Source organism: Sus scrofa, chromosome 2, assembly GCF_000003025.6.
Source record: "Sus scrofa isolate TJ Tabasco breed Duroc chromosome 2, Sscrofa11.1, whole genome shotgun sequence".
In the NCBI taxonomy this organism is placed as follows: Eukaryota; Metazoa; Chordata; class Mammalia; order Artiodactyla; family Suidae; genus Sus; species Sus scrofa.
The window spans coordinates 147,681,670-147,698,070 of NC_010444.4; the positions used below are offsets into that span (position 1 = coordinate 147,681,670).

At 54.0% G+C, this 16,401-nt stretch overlaps 1 protein-coding gene across 1 annotated transcript; it reads left to right on the plus strand.

Moving 5' to 3' along the window:
- Nucleotides 11,344-12,676, plus strand: POU4F3 (POU class 4 homeobox 3). Its single transcript, XM_003124071.4, has 2 exons — nt 11,344-11,464; nt 11,780-12,676. Exons 1-2 carry the CDS (start codon nt 11,345-11,347, stop codon nt 12,674-12,676), a joined length of 1,017 nt encoding a protein of 338 aa, XP_003124119.1. The 5' UTR covers nt 11,344.

Consider the following 16,401-nt stretch of genomic DNA (forward strand, 5'->3'; position numbering starts at 1 on the left):
ATCCAAACTCTTCCCAGCTCACTGCCCTCTCAGCCTAGAAACTCTCCTAGAGACGGTCGTAGCACTGGCTCCTCCTTCTCATTCAGGTCCTAGCAACGCTCACAAGGCTTCCCTGACCCCTCAGATCCTCTGCTATGTAGCCACTTCGCACTCACAGCAGGTATTGCAGGCTCAGCCATCAGGAAGACTCAGCACGTACTCGCCAAGGATGTTGTCATTTCCTACTGCACTGAATCTGGCCCATTACGTGTAATGTGCTCTTCGGAGAATAAGGAGGTTGTAAACGAGGAATGAAACGCAGCAGAGTCACCCCCCACCTACCGAGCCACGAGGCCCACTGCTCTTTAGAATAGGACCGTCACTTCCAGGTCCTTCTATTTACTGGCAGACCTGATTTTGAATTTTAAAAGACTCCGTTGAAAATGCAGGCCAGTCTCTGCACCGCTCAGGAAGTAGCACGTAAGAGCCGAAGAAATAGATGAACTGCCATTTTCATAGGAAAAAAAAAAGAGTTTGAAAATAAGACTAGAAAAAGTTCCCAGGCCCCCTATATTTCTAACCTGCTAGAACTTGAACGCTGAACCCACTGATAAGGCCAGACTTTCATCGTCCCATTTGTTATACTAAAAAAAAAATTGAGGAATATAATAACGGAGATAAATACACACGGGAAAAAGTAGAATGGGACAGTGTTTGCTCATAGCATTTTATTTATTTATATATTTATTTGCTACGCCCACAGCATTCCCAGGCCAGGGATCAAACCTGTGCCACAGCAGTGACCCGAGTGACAGCAGTGACGATGCGAGGTCCTTAACCCCCTGAGGCATACGGGAAACTCCTAGATAGCATTTCCCCTTCCTTTGCTCCCTTTCTTTGTTCCTTTCTTTCTTTCCTTCCTTCCCGTCTTCCTTTCCTTCTTTCACTAAAGCGTAGTTGATTTACGATGTTGTGCCAATTTCTGCTCTACAGCGAAGTGACTCAGTCGAACACACACGCATATATAGATAGATCCCCTTTCTTATCTTCCATCTGCATAGCATTTTGCATTGTTTGTAAGGTGACACATTTTAGCCAAGGCGAAGCAACTCTGTGTAAAACCCTTCTGGACGAGAAAGCATTCCTTCCAACCTGCCAATGGCAAGGTCGCACTGCGTCAAGAGCTGAGGCAGTCTTTCAGCCCGGGTCACCCGGTGGGTTGGACCAGGCAGGTGGTGGAGAAGGAGGTCACCAGCAGCAGCAGCAGCAGCACTGATGTCATTTACCTTCCGAGTCCCCTGAGTGGATCCAGGAGGTGAGAATATCCCGATGCCCCAGGATGGCAGCTCTTTGAGTCGGCTGTGACAGGGCCGCAGGACGAGCAAGGATCACAACACAACCAACAGACGCTTATTCCCCAGCTCAGATTTAATGGTGGAGTAAATAGGTGACTGTGTGAGTTTCTTCTAAGCCCACTTTTGGGTGGACTTTATCAGAGCGTGGGAAATGAAGGAAGCGTCTCTGTATATCTGATCACTTGCAATGGAACATGATGAGAATAATGGGAACATATATGTATTTATGAATTATATATACACACACACGGATATACTGTCTCTATATACTGGGTCACTGTGCAGTATGGAAGAAATTGACAGAACATTGTAAATCAGTTATAATAAAAAATTTAAAAAAATGAAAGACCTTTCAAGAGGGAGCTGCAGGTCTCTGTTCAGCAAGGAATGCCTGCCCTTGGTCTCCCAAGGACAAGAAAGCAGTGTGTTCAGCTGGGGAATGTTTTATCTGTCCCGCCTCCGGGCCGAAAGCTGCTCAACCTGGCCCTACTGAAAGGAACCCGAATGAAGGAGGAGGGCCACGGTGGCTGCCCCTTGTCCCCCGGCTTGTCCACCTGCAGCCCTCTAGGGAAGCACACCCTCTCCTCACCTTCGAAGGTTCAACCTTCGGTGAGTTATTTCTGTTATTTCCAGTTTGGTGGCCTTTCTCCCCTTTCCCAATTCAGGAGACCCATCAATTATTTAGGGCTCCACGATGATCTCGGGCGGTGACACCTCTGCAGGTTTGTGTGGCGTTTCTGAAGGGAAACCATCTGGCCTTTCTTGCCTTGTTCATCCCTGGGCTTCTCTCCCGCCTCTAAGGTGTGGTGGCCACAGAGAGAGCCAAAACCATCAATATTTCACGGCCTTAATTAAAGTAAGCCGAGAGCCCGGGGGCCTCTTGCAACTGGCTTCCTTTTCCAAAACACACGCCTGGCTTCTGGAGCAGGGGGCTTACAGAGGGAAATGGGAGTCTGGCTAAAGTTGTGCTGGGGTCAGAGGGAGCTCAGGATTTCACTGACCAGGGCCTCCCAGAGTTATCCGCCTGCTAAAGTGGAGCAGAAAATCCTGGGTCGCAGGGCAGGGAAAGGGGAAGGGGGGCGGCCTCGGAGCTCTTCTTGGAAGAAAGGGCCTAGACGTGGGTCGGGCAGCTGGGAACTGCAGCCAGACTTGGTGTTGCATCCCTTCCTCTAACATGCACTGGCTCCGGGCCCCAGCGAGGGCTTCACGAACCAAGGGGCAGGGTGGAGCCGGCAGGGTGGATGGGGGGCTGCTGCCGCCCCGCCCCCTTCCCGTGCAGTCCCCGAAGTCCCCAAGTGCCCAGGCCCGCGCCACCATCCAGCCCTGCAGCCAGGAGAGCCGGGAGCCGTGCGATTTATACATCTATTAATTACCTCCAGCATGGAAGAACTGCCTATAAATACAGTGGCACTTTAGATAAAACTTTCATGCAGCTATTTAGATCCTTTAAAATATAAATGATTTCCTCTAAATTTTTTATCATAAATCAGGGCATGGAGCTAGGCGACAAGACGCCAATTTCCCCCCTGATGGGAGCAAAGCCTTCACTTGTCTTCCCTTTCTTTTTTTTTCTATCTTTCTTTTTGTCCCCCCCACCTCCATTTTTTAAAATTTACTGAGGCGGTTAATGGCACTGCTTCTCTTTGCTGCATCCAGGGTTTAAAGAGAAGTGACGAGTGGCAGGAAGGTTCACTCCCTTTGCCTGGAGGCTGTCGAGTGTGTGCAGGAAACCTGGTGGCCTCCTGGCAGCGGACCTGAGTTCAAATCTTATCTTTGCCACTCCTTCCTGTGTGATCTCAAGGAACATACTTAACTTCTCTGATTGAGCCTCCTGGCTCCCCTCTGTGACATAATAGTATGTACTTCATAGAGAGGGTGGCCGAGAGGACTAAGTGACATAATGCAAGGAGCCAACCTGGCAGAGTAAGAGCTCAAGAAACAATGAGCTGTGCACTGATGGACAGGTCACTTCCCATCTCTGAGCCTGTTTCCTTATCTAGAAAGATAAGGTGGAGAGGTGACCTCACTTCTGGGAAGTGTTGGGAAGGCTAATAGGACAACGGCAGACTCTAAGCTGCTTGAAGCAGGGACCACATAGCCCTAGGCACAGAACAGGTGCTCAGTGAGCATCTGATGGATACGGAAACAACAGAGGCCCCTGCTTTGCTTGCAGAGCCATGAGAACTTGATCTCCATTTATGGTAATGGATTTGACTTCTACCCCTTCCGCAAGATCTCCCCTTAGAAACTTGACATATTGTGGAATCTAAAATATGGAACAGGAGCTCCCATCATGGCACAGTGGTTAACGAATTCGACTGGGAACCATGAGGTTGCCGGTTCGATCCCTGGCCTTGCTCAGTGGGTTAAGGATCCGGCGTTGCTGTGAGCTGTGGTGTAGGTCACAGATGTGGCTCAGATCCTGCATTGCTGTGGCTGTGGCATAGGCCAGAAGCCATAGCGCCAATTGGACCCCTAGCCTGGGAACTTCCATTTGCTGCAGGTGCAGCCCTAGAAAAGACAAAAAGAAAAAAAGAAAGAAAAGAAAAAATATGGAATAGATGGTCCTATCTAAAACCACCAGCACCACCAACAAAACCCGGAAATCATTCCTGGCCAAGGAGAGCAGACTTGGGGCTCCCAGGGGGGAAAGGGGATGGGTGGGCATTTGGGGGGGTTTTGGAATTATTGCATTTGAAATGGATGGGCAATGGGGCCGTACTATACAGCACAGGGAACTGTGCGTGACTGGGTCACTTTGCTGTACAACAGAACTTGAAGAAACATTGTAAATCAACTATACATTAATAATAAAAAAAGAAAATGCACAACTTAAAAAGAAAAAAGAATCTTGACATAGCCACACCAAAAGGGGCCATGGAACCTGTCTCTGTAACCTGTGTGATGAGGAAACTGAGGCCCAGAGCCCCCGGGTGACTTGTCCAGGGTCACGGAGCAGGTTAGTTACACCGTCATGTGGGAATCCTCAGCTCCTGTGCTCAGTCCACCAGTCCTTGCTGGCTCTTCACAGCCAACCTGGAAGAGAGGACCACCAACTAGGTGACAGGGGGATTGATTTTACGACTTTTTTTTTTTTTTTTGGTCTTTTTGTCTTTTAGGGCCACACCCAAGGCATGTGGAGGTTCCCAAGCTAGGAGTCCAATCAGAACTGCAGCCACTGGACTACACCACAGCTCACAGCAACACCGGATCCTTAACCCACCAAGTGAGGCCAGGGATTGAACCCAAGTCCTCATGGATGCTAGTCGGGTTCAGTAACAGCTGAGCCACTATGGGAACTCCCTGAGTCTATGACTTTGGACTCTGAGATGCCTATGAACTGGAGAAAAGGAGGCCAAAACCAGTCCCCTTGTGCCAGGAATAGGACCATGTGTTTACTGAGTCCAGGTTCCTTGTTGGTTGGTTGGTTTTGTTTGTTTGTTTTTGAGTCTAGGTTCTTTGTTGGTGGGTTGGGGTTTTGTTTGTTTGTTTGTTTTGACTCCAGGTTCTTGAGGACAAACTCAGAGCTGGCCATGCTTTTCACAACACATATTATAATGTCCTGAGCTGGAAGGTGAAAATGCAAGGAACCCACATTGGCTGTAGAGGGGCGTGTGAACAAGCCCAGCCCTACCTGTAGCAAGTTCTTAGGAGGAGTCTCCTGGGCAAAGGCACCTCCTGTTCAAACCAGTGACTGGGGTGCCCCATGAAGCCGTGGACTAAACCCAGAAAACATGGGGTGTCTCTCTCTTCCACCCCGCACCCCAAGCTTGCTCCCCCCTCAGGATCTTCACACTTGCTCTTCCCCTTATGTTTTCTCCTTCAGGCCTTGGCTCAAAGGTCACCCATCCTTTTCCTGTCCATGCATCTCTGTTCCATCACCCTTGTTTATTTTCTAGCAGCTATTACACTGGGAGGGTTTTTTTTTTTTTTTTTTTTTTTTTTTTTTTACTCATCTTCTGCAGAAGCATCAGGTCTAGGAGGATGAGGTGGTAAGTGGCAGTAGGGGACTGTCACTCTCCTCACACAGCAGGCACACTCCGTACATGCCTTTGATGAAAGAGTGCTGACGGAGAAGGGCCCCTGGCAATCCCTTGGCTTGGTGCCCTCATTTTTCTGAATAAGGAAACTGAGGTCGGAAGGAGGCAGGGCCGTGCTTGGAGCTCTGCGGCCTGAGAGCAGCGCGTGCTCCGCGATGGGGACCCCGGGGAAGGGGAGGGCTCCGGGCGCGTGCTGGTCCCTCCCGGGCTGGGCCCTGGGCCTCGGGGCTCCCGAGTCCCTCTGGGCATCTCGGATCGACCCGAGCTCGAGCAGACAATGCGAGGCGGGCGGCCGACAGGCGGGTCCGCGGCAGCTGCGCAGGCGGCGGGTACATGTGAGAAGTTTGTGAAAGGAGATGAAGAGAGAGGAAGGCAGAGCGGGCGGCTGCCAGCACCTGGCCAGGCCGCCCCGCCAGCTGCCTCCCGCGATGGCATCTTGAGGCCGGGCCGCCCTATCCGGGGGCATCTCCCTCCCAGCCCTCTTCCCTCCCCGCTTCCCCCACCTCTCGGAGGTGGAGCTTGGCCAGGGATGCAGGTGGGAGCGGGTGGCTGCGGGCTTCTCCCTGTGGCCTCCGCCGCCGCCGGAAGCTTGCCTGGACCAGGGCCAGGTCCGGAGCCTGTGGATGCTTGAGAGCTTCTGAAAAAGAAGTCAAAGCCAGCCCACCCCCTCCTTCAGCCCAGGGGCTTGGGTCCGGGGTGGGGGGAAGTGGTGCCAGGCCGGGATGGTGGTCAACTTTCACGAGGGCGCAGCAGCGGTGAGATACCTGGTTCCAACCCCCACTCTACACCGCTTAACAGGCCTCAGGCGACTCAATCCCCCTGAGCCTCCGTTTTCTTATCTGTAAAACAGATGATGACATCAATTCACAGGCCCGAGGTGGGTTTCAGGGTAGGATACTTCTAAAGCCTGGAGTTCCCATTGTGGCTCAGCGGGTTAAGAACCTGACTGGTATACACGAAGACATAGGTTCCATCCCTGGCCTCGCTCAATGGGTTAAGGATCCACTGTTGCCGAGAGCTGTGGTGTAGGTCGAAGAGGCGGCTCGAATCTGGCATTGCTGTGGCTGTGGTGTAGACTGGCAGCTGCAGCTCCACGTCGCCCCCTAGCCTGGGAACCTCCGTATGCTGCAGGTGTGGCCCTAAAAAGAAAAAAAAAGTACATAGGCTGGAGCCTGGCACCCAGGAACCACCCCAGGAATGGCTCCGCTTATTGTCACATCATCCCAGGCCAGAGTCCTGGGGTGAATGTTATTCAAGCAGTCATTCACTAAACACAAATGATTATATGAAGCTCCTACACGGCACCTGTAAAACAGGCCCTGGAGACACAGTGACAGATAAGGCTCATCCTCAGAGAAGTTCTGGGGTCCTTCAAGAAGCAAAGGCCATCGGAGTTCCCGTTGTGGCTCAGTGGTTAACGAATCCGACTAGGAACCTCAAGGTTGCGGGTTCGATCCCTGGCCCTGCTTAGTGGGTTAAGGATCCGGTGTTGCCGTGAACTGTGGTGTAGGTCGCAGATGCGGCTCGGATCCCACATTGTGGCTGTGGTGTAGGCCGGCGGCTACAGCTCCGATTCGACCCCTAGCCTAGGAACCTCCATATGCCACGGGAGCAGCCCTAGAGAAGGCAAAAAGACAAAATAATAATAATAATAATAAAATGAAATAAAAATAAAAAAGCAGAGGCCTTAAAACATGATGTTCTTACCAACACGTACTAGAGGAAGAATGCAAAAGCTGCAAAGAAGGAAAACTTTCTCTTTGACTCCTGGTGAAACCTACACAGTTAGGTCAGGGCTTTAAAATCATCACCACCACCACCATCCTCATCAGATTACGAGCATACAGAGCAAGTGTCTCAGGTTGAGGGTCCCAGACCACCTGCCCGCACATCGTGGGTGTCTGTTCAAAAGCACTTGGTTCTGTAGTCAGTCCTGTGTGTGGTCCCACAACGCTGTAGCTTAAGAAGCTGCAGAGATTCCTACTTGCAGTAAAGCTGCAAACCACTGGCCTGCAGGGAAGAGGCCTCTGCTCCCCACCCCCAGGAATTCCTGTAGGGCTAGTACTTCTGAAGGACACGTCCTTAGAGTTACATGTAGCCATTCTATGTCCCCACTAGACTCTGAGCCCTGGAAGCTCTATACCTGCGGAAGCTGTCACAAGGCCCAGCTCTCAGCAGGTGTTCTGAAGTGATTGTAGCACGAAGGAAATGCCCCCTTCAGTGTCATTTATATGTCCGTGTGGTCCTTCCTTGGACCCTGAGACAGATTTTTTTTTTGGCCCACATGTGTATGTGTGTATGTGTGTGTGTGTGTGTGTGTGTGTTTTAGCTGTAATTTAACGGATGGGGATTTGTGCTCTCCAGTTTACCAGAGTCTCAATTCTCCCTTTTATCCATCCAGCCACTTTTACTAGACTTGCCCCCGACAGCATCGACTGCAGAGTGAAGAGGATGTTTTATCGACTGTCTCTCATTCCAGTTGCTTTCCGAATGGTCTCTTCCTTCCTCCTTCTCCAATCTCTTATCTCCAGGGGCTTCTCAAAAAGACTGGTCCCTAAGGATGGGTGTCATCTTACTGCCGGCTACTTTGAGCTGCTCGCAGACTCTCCTGAAGGGAAGGGTGGGGAAAACCCAAGGAACACAGGTTGCCTGATGCAAGCGTGGGTTTTGATTTGTGATCCTCAGGATTCCTGCACCAAGATGCTGGAGGGGAGGCCGATGAGCTGAAGGTCTGCCCTGGGGGCCTGGGGGAGGGGCAGCTAGTTGGTTCTGCTGTCTCTGAGCCCTGCCTGACCTCGACCCTGGCTAGTGTCTCCCAGGCCCCTGAGGGGACAAAGCAGGGAAGAATGATGCAGGTGGGCCTCCATTTCTGGGAGTTCAGCTTCACAGACAACCAGGGTATCATGGAATGCGTGTGGGTCTCAGGGCACCATGCAGCCTAGGCAAGCTACAGATTCTTCTCCTGGAGGCTCCAGTATCCCCAGTTTTCTCTCCCCTTTCCCCTTTAGCTTCTCGCATTGGGTAGAAAACAAGAATGAGTGGCCCTGAATGCTGGGGAGTGATGAAATGATGCTCCACTTAATGTCTGGGGAGTTGGGGATTCCTGGAGAGATACTCCTGACTTGCTCAACTTGTGTTTCAATTGAAATCAACCAGAATGGTAGTGTTTTGCCAGAGCCAGAAGCATTTAGCAACCATCTAGTCCAGTCTTCTCTTGTGGGTAAACTGAGGCCCAGCCCAGGTCACACTGACCCAGTGTTTGAATGCTGTCTCTAGCCCAGCCCTCCTGAAGTCCAGGGCTCTGGTGTGTACTCTGTATTTCAAGAATCCCAGCAGCCTTGCAATGCATGGGTCTACATTGCCTCCACTGCATGCACGTTAACAGTCGGTTTCCTGCAGTGGATTTGAGACTGGCGATTCCTTGAGGGCAGGGATGGTATCTGATCCACATCTGTGTCCCAGCCCTCACCCTGGGGTCTGGTGCAAAGTAGGTGAACTGGAGGACAGCAAAAATCCGGTGTGCACCTGTAGACAAGCCCTTCTCCAGAGAGAGGACCTGGGCCACCCTTGTTCCCAAAAGCTTGCTCTTTAAGTTGAAGGAGGAAGAGAGGGGGAACGAACATTTATTCTAGGATGTCGGTGTGCCAGACACTGTGCCCAGTGCTTATCTCAGCGCATTTCTCACATTAATCAGCAGAGGGGGAGCTAGGAAGCCCATTTCACAGATGAGGAAACCACACAGACGCTGAGGTGGCTCCTGGCCTCTCCACCAGCAAGAGGCAGAGATGCGTTTTGAATCCGAGGGCAGAGTCTGTGCCAGGAAGCATCAGGTTAGCAGGACATTGACTCAATGCTTTCCTTCCTACCTGGGTTGGAAACTTCCAGCACTGCAAGTCCCATTTTATTTTATTCTATTTTTTGGTCTTTTTGCCCTTGGCATATGGAGGTGCCCAGGCTAGGGGTGGAATCAGAGCTGTAGCAGCCTGCCTACACCGGAGCCACAGCTCCGCGGGATCCGAGCCGCAGCTGCAACCTACACCACAGCTCACGACAACGCCAGATCCTTAACCCACTGAGCAAGGCCAGGGATCGAACCTGCAACCTCATGGTTCCCAGTCGGATTCGTTAACCACGGCGCTGTGACGGGAACTCCTGCAAGTCCCATCTAGAGCTCAGGAAACCAAGGCTCAGAGAGGGTTAGTGGAAGGAAGGGCTGCACCTGCCTTCCCGCCCCTGGGCTGATTCTCTCCGTGGGTTGAAGGAGCAGACCCAAGCAAGGCGGCTGGCTCCGAGGCGAGAAGAGGGATGGGCCGGCCCCGGCGTGGGGAGGCGGGACCTGGGAGGGCTTCCTCTTAGACCTGGGGGTGGTCCCTTCCACCGCCTCCACCCCCCACCCCCGTTAACCTCCTGGGAATGCGGAAATCCCGACTCGCACCTCCGACGCGGGGGCCTAGCTCGCCCGCTGCTCGGATCACCGGAACCCAAAGGCCGCTCCTGGGTGGCGGCTGGGCGGGAGTGTCCCCGGCGAGGTGGGCTCAGCTGGGCGCGCCGGGCTTCTCCCCCAACCCCGAGGGCGGCGCGGCCGCGGCCCCAGGATGCCGCATGCATTATTCACGATGTTTACTAGCGCGGGGAAAGGCGAGGAGAGGGAGCCAAGGAGAGGGGCGCAGAGGCGAGGCGGGCGGGCGGCGCTCACGCCGTGGCCCGCAGGTCCCGAGAAACTTCGGGAAGGAAGACAAAGTAGCTCTGTGGTTAAGAGCCTGGGACGTCGGATGTCGCGCCGGGCACTCAGTAGGCCACCAGTACTTAGGCATGTGACAGATAACAGTACGATGGAGCACTGGTCCTGCGCCAAACCAGTTGTGCTCTCTTGGGCTCGACCCTCGGGCCCTTGTTTTCTTCGTTTGTAAAGTGGCCTGACAGTCCCTACTGCAGAGGGTGTGTAGATGGCACGAGCTAACTCTGAATGGCCGAGCCCATACTAGAAGCTCAAAGTGATAGCTGTCCTTAAGGGGAATGAGACTTGTGAGCGTCAGCGGCCCCGCAGAAGGGAACCGACGACTCCCAAGCCCGGTGGGCAGTTCTCAGAGGTTACCTCCCATTTCAAAAAATACTCAGTAGCTTCCTTGGACTTGGCGAGTTGGGGAAACGGAGAAGGGGCCGAGTTGTCTTTTTCAAGCGGAGGCAAGAAAGACACGCCGGAGGAGGACAGCTCAGGCCTCCAGGACCGGCCAGCAGTTGCTTACCCCCACCTCCCTGGCGGAGGCGGGGGTCGCCCGGGGCTCATTCTGGTAGTTTCTCTTCCTCCCTGGAGCCCGTCTGGGCGCTTGGAGGCGCCTCCTCGCTGCGCCGCGGGGCCGGACTCTGGTGGACCGCTGGGCGCGGGGCCAGGAGCGCCCTGGAAATGGGCAGTTTGGCGGCAGCCGGGTCGACAAAGTGTGTGTGTGTGTGTGTGTGTGTGTGTGCGTGTGTGTGTGGGGGGGGTTGGGGCATAGTCAGCTTCCTGGCCCGGGACTGCCCTTCTGTCTAAGTGGAGCGAGTTGGGACAGGATGGAGAGCTTTGGGAGTTTGGGGGGAAAAAGTCCAAGAAGAAGAAAATCCGGAAGGTCTGCGGGCTGGAGCCGGGCGGGGCGGGGCGGACGCGGAGAGGCCCGGCCCGAGCCGGGTATAAAAGCTGCGGCCGGGGCGGCGGGGGCCGGCGCGGAGAGGCGCGCCCAGAAGCTGCAGCCTGGCCTCGCCTCCCCGGCCGCCCCTGCGAGTCTCGGGCGCGGGAGCACGCCTGCGCGCGCCCGGGCCCTTCCTGGCAGGCGGCTTGTAAGATGAGTGAAGACGCAGGTGGGGGAGAGGGGAGGCAGCGAGCGGGAGGGCGAGGGGAGCGCGGGCGCTGAGCGGCGCTCACTTGGAGCGCGGCGAGCGAGCGAGAAGAGCCTGATCCATGTCCCTGGCTGCCTCCCTGCCAGGCGCGCAAAGATGATGGCCATGAACGCCAAGCAGCCTTTCGGCATGCACCCGGTGCTTCAGGAACCCAAATTCTCCAGCCTGCACTCTGGCTCCGAGGCCATGCGCCGAGTCTGTCTCCCGGCCCCGCAGGTACGTAGTGGAGCATAATTACCGCTCTAAGGCACATTTTTTGACAGGCACTTGCTTCATGTTTTTTTCATGTCGCCCAGAACAATCGCCGCTGTCTGAACCCCTCTCCTTGCCTCCCCTGCGCTCTCTCCCGGCGCGCTCGCGCTCTCATTCATGTCTCTGATCCACACGTCTGTTCCAGCAGAGACTCTGTCTCCGTATTAATTTTTATGACCTGGGCTTTGAGGAGAGGCAACTCGGTTGCTTGAAAATGTGTTTTAATCCTGAGTTGACAGTATTCCCCACTGACCGTGCTGTGCGCCTTCTCGCTTGCAGCTGCAGGGTAATATATTTGGAAGCTTTGATGAGAGCCTGCTGGCACGCGCCGAGGCTCTGGCGGCGGTGGATATCGTCTCCCACGGCAAGAACCATCCGTTCAAGCCCGACGCCACCTACCATACCATGAGCAGCGTGCCCTGCACGTCCACTTCGTCCACCGTGCCCATCTCCCACCCGGCCGCGCTCACCTCGCACCCGCACCACGCCGTGCACCAGGGCCTCGAGGGCGACCTGCTGGAGCACATCTCGCCCACGCTGAGTGTGAGCGGCTTGGGCGCCCCAGAGCACTCGGTGATGCCGGCACAGATCCACCCGCACCACCTGGGCGCCATGGGCCACCTGCACCAGGCCATGGGCATGAGCCACCCACATACCGTGGCGCCGCACAGCGCCATGCCCGCGTGCCTCAGCGACGTGGAGTCGGACCCGCGAGAGCTGGAGGCCTTCGCCGAGCGCTTCAAACAGCGGCGCATCAAGTTGGGGGTAACCCAGGCGGACGTGGGCGCGGCTCTAGCCAACCTCAAGATCCCCGGCGTTGGCTCCCTCAGCCAGAGCACCATCTGCAGGTTCGAGTCTCTCACGCTCTCGCACAACAACATGATCGCGCTCAAGCCAGTGCTGCAGGCCTGGCTGGAAGAAGCCGAGGCCGCCTATCGAGAGAAAAACAGCAAGCCGGAGCTCTTCAACGGCAGTGAGCGGAAACGCAAACGCACGTCCATCGCAGCGCCAGAGAAGCGCTCACTGGAGGCCTACTTCGCTATCCAGCCGCGGCCCTCGTCCGAGAAGATCGCGGCCATCGCTGAGAAACTGGACCTTAAAAAGAACGTGGTGCGGGTCTGGTTCTGCAATCAGAGACAGAAACAGAAACGAATGAAGTACTCGGCTGTCCACTGACTGCGGCGGGGGGGCCGCGAGAGCCGAGTGGCTGTCTCCCTGGAGTCGGGGGGACGGTTATGGGGGCTCCGAGGCGTCTCCTGGCAGGTCAGGCTCTCTCCCCTGAAGCCACAGACTTTCCCTTTTATCCCATTGGGTTGCCTCCTGGCCTTCTCTCTTCCTTCTCTCCTTTCGATTCCCACCAGACAAGTTTGGGCGCTAAGGAAAAAAAAAAAAGAAACAAAAAAGAAAGGCAGGCCTGGAAGCACGCGTGCTGTCCGTGGTGCTGAAGATCGCCCTTGCGCGCGGGACCGCACGACCTCAGGGCAGGAGCCCAAACGCAGGGGATAGTCACCCGGCGGGACCACACGACTCTGGGGCGAAGGCGCCCCTGTGCTAAGCGCGATTAGACCAGGGGTTAAGGGATGGGAGGGAAATGATAAATAACAATACAAAGTCTAAATGGGGCAAGAACTCGGACTGGAGATTTATTTAGAGTATATAAAATACATGTATGTTTCCAAAGGATAGCCTTATACTCCCTTCTCCGCCTAAATTTTATCCATTTCATCCTTTGGGTTGCTGTACGGTCTCTACAGTAGCATGGATTAGGTTCAGGGAAAATATGCGGGGGAGCTGTGGGCTCCGAGCTGTTCTCAGCCATAAGGTAATGCTCCGAAAAATGCGGGCCCAATTCAGCTACTGAAAATGCTGGGATCTCCTAGCTGGTTTGCAAGCGGCGGCCGGCCGCGATCTGCCGGCATTTGAGAGGCAGTGACCTCCTGCAGGAGGGCCAGGGATCGGTAGTGTCCCGAAAGGACTGAGGACGCAGATCCCAGCTCGCTGTTCCAGCCAAGGCTCCCAGAGCAGCACAGAGGCGGTTGCTCCAAAGTAACTGTAACTTCTGCGGATCATATGCAAGTGTTTTCAACACCTCTCACCCTGTTGCGCTTTTATTATTGTTGTTATTAGCATCGTTATTTTCTGTTGTTTATTTAACTCTGCTTCTTTCCATCCCCCTTATATGGGTGTCCTTCAGTGGAGGTTCGCCCAGAGCTTTGGGCAGGAAAAGGGGCCAAACCACCGGCCTGGCTCCTTCTCATCCCAGTCATTCTGGTCCCATCACGTTTTCTCTTTCGTTGCTTCATGTAATTTGCGTGTGGCTGTGTGACCTTTGGTTTCTTTCTCCCAATAGATTCAAATAAAATATTGTTTCCTTTTCTCTTTACCCTTTGAATGAACTTCTAAAATAAATGCTTTATTTTTCAACCCGAATCACAGTGCTTTTCTTTCTCGAAGGCTAAGGAATACTAATCTTGGAAAGGATTTAAAAGCCAGAACCCAGAAGGGGCGTCTGGGCTGTCACTCCCCGCAGGCCAGGCTGCCTCATCTTCTCACCCAGATCCTCCCCGGACCGCATAGTTTCCAGGTCCTTCCTCCAGGCTGCCTCGCGTGTGACTCTATCAGCTTCTATTTGCTCAGCTTGATTACGGCAAACTTTCAAGCCTGACTGATGGGCGTAGGAGCCCCGATACCTCCACTCATTGGCTGAACGACCCTGAAAAAAAATTTCTTAATTTCTCCATCGGATGTCTGCAGGATGAAGATGCTGATACTGATAACAAAGTTACTGTCAGGACTAAGTCAGATTGTTTATTTAAGGTGTCTGGTAATGCTTGGCTCTTAGTAGGAAACATTATTTTAAAGGATTCAAGTGACTTGATAGGAGGTGAGGCGAGAGATAGGGAGAGGGAGGAAAGTGTCCTTTGCTGGGATAGAGTCCTTGGGGACTCTTGGGGTAACTTCAGAAATTCACTCACTCCACGGTCTATCATGGGGGCGGGGGAGGTGTGTGTGTGTGCGCGCGCGCGCGCGCAGGGGGTAATGAAATACTTGGGGGGAAGATTCTAGCCCAGTGCCTCTACACAGTGGGTGCTCAACCGACGCCAATTTCTTTCTCTCTCTTTCACACACTCTAGAAGGGAGAGGAAATCTTATTTGTGAGCCACAGAAACACCTTCGTGATTTAAAAGTGAATGTACCAAGTCCAGGAGTCGTGTGTTTCCCCGCTGTGTCTTCCAAGAACTCTGGGTCATCACTTCGGGCCTGAATTCGGAGCAAAGCTGGTCTCCTCTCCGCGCGGGACTGCCCCCCTACCGCAAAAGCAAACCTGGGGATCGCCCTCAGCCCCTGGGCCTCAGGCCGTCGCGCCCGCCTTGCGCAGCAGCCCCAGCGATTCCTCCACCTCCCTCTCCATCGGGTGTCCTTTAATAATAAATGCCCTTATGCCATTACATTATATTGTGGGTTTTGAAAATTTAAAATACGGCTGATGCAATATTAATTGCCTATAGTGGTATAAGACACAGGGCCGGAGCCCAGCCGGGCTGCAGAGCAGGCAGCCGTGAGCCTCCCGCGCCGAAGCGAAGCGCTCCAGACAGACGCGCCTTGGCGGGCTGCGAGGTTTCCTGCAGGTAAGAGCCTTCGGCTTTTCTGGCCCGAGCAAAAACCCGACATCCGCCTCCATCTCTTTTTCAAAAAGTTCACCCTCGTTGTATGTTTGCTTATGTATTTGTTTTATTAATAACCTCCAAAGTTTGGGAGACTTTTTTTTGGGGGGGGGGGGGAGAAATTGCCTGAACGCAGAGTCTCGTCTGAGTCAGAACCCGCAGGCTTGCGTTGTGAGTTGACTTGGCGCCTCTAAGGCCCTTCCGCTCCGGACCTTGAGCGCGCACAAGTATTTTGACCAGTTTCTACCTGCGGGCGGGAGCTGCGGCCTGGTGCACCACGCGCCCCACCCTCTCCCAACCCCTGAGCGCGCCGGGCCGGCGCCTTTGCCTCTCTGCTTGGGCTCGCTCAGGAAGCAATGGGAGCTGTGGTTTCTCCGGAATTGTGCAGTCGCCTCTTCCACTCGTCCGCTAGAGGCACAGACCTCTCGAGAGTGGGGTGTGTATGTGGTGGAGGGCTGGGTACCAGCCGGTGAAGGGTTCACACGGGCCGCGCTTGCATCCTGGTGGGGCATTTCCTAACTGTGCGATCTCGGACAAGTCACCTCACCTCTCTAAGCCTTTGCCGATGTCTGTAAAGCTCACAAAAATTATTTTCAAAAGCAATTGAAAAGCAAATTTTCTTTTCCCAAGTCCCATCACCTTGCAGCCTTCACTGTCCAAGGCCCTGCTGGGAGTTTCTTTAAACTGTGCCAAGAGAATGTGACACCGATGTTTAGGGCTGTTTGTGTGAAAAGCTGCAGTGCACCTCTCATGTTGGGACTCTGAGAGTTATGTGTGGACCTAGGCCCCTGCCTGGCTGGAACTAGGATCGAACCTGGAAAGAGCCAGGCATACACAAGCCAGCATGGCTGAAGCCCTGGCAGCCAGAACTTGGAGGTAGGACTCCTGGGCTCCTGGGTCCAGGCTGTGTGATCTCTGGCCAGGAGCTTTCTCTGCTATGTGCCTCAGATGGTGTGAATTTTGTCGTTTCATGCCCAATGCCAGCATGGGGGGCAGACAATAGTTAGCGGTTGAATGAATGAAGGACGTTTTCTTTTGTAAAATGATAGGACCTCTTTCAGCCCAGTCCTCTCTGGATTCTGTAGGGAAAAACACATCAAGAATAGCTACGTCTTCCTGGGAGAAGGGTCACGGCCAAGGTGATGGTCTCCATCTCCCATTCAAAGACAGCCAGTTTCCTTCCTGTTTAAATTAGAAGAGGAGGAGTTCCCGTCGTGGCGCAGTGGTTAACGAATC

Excerpts from the sequence above, each read along its gene's own strand:
- POU4F3 (XM_003124071.4), top strand. The coding sequence starts at position 11,345 with ATGATGGCCATGAACGCCAAGCAGCCTTTCGGCATGCACCCGGTGCTT. Across the intron at positions 11,465-11,779 it reads TCTGTCTCCCGGCCCCGCAG|CTGCAGGGTAATATATTTGG; the intron begins GTACGTAGTGGA and ends TCTCGCTTGCAG.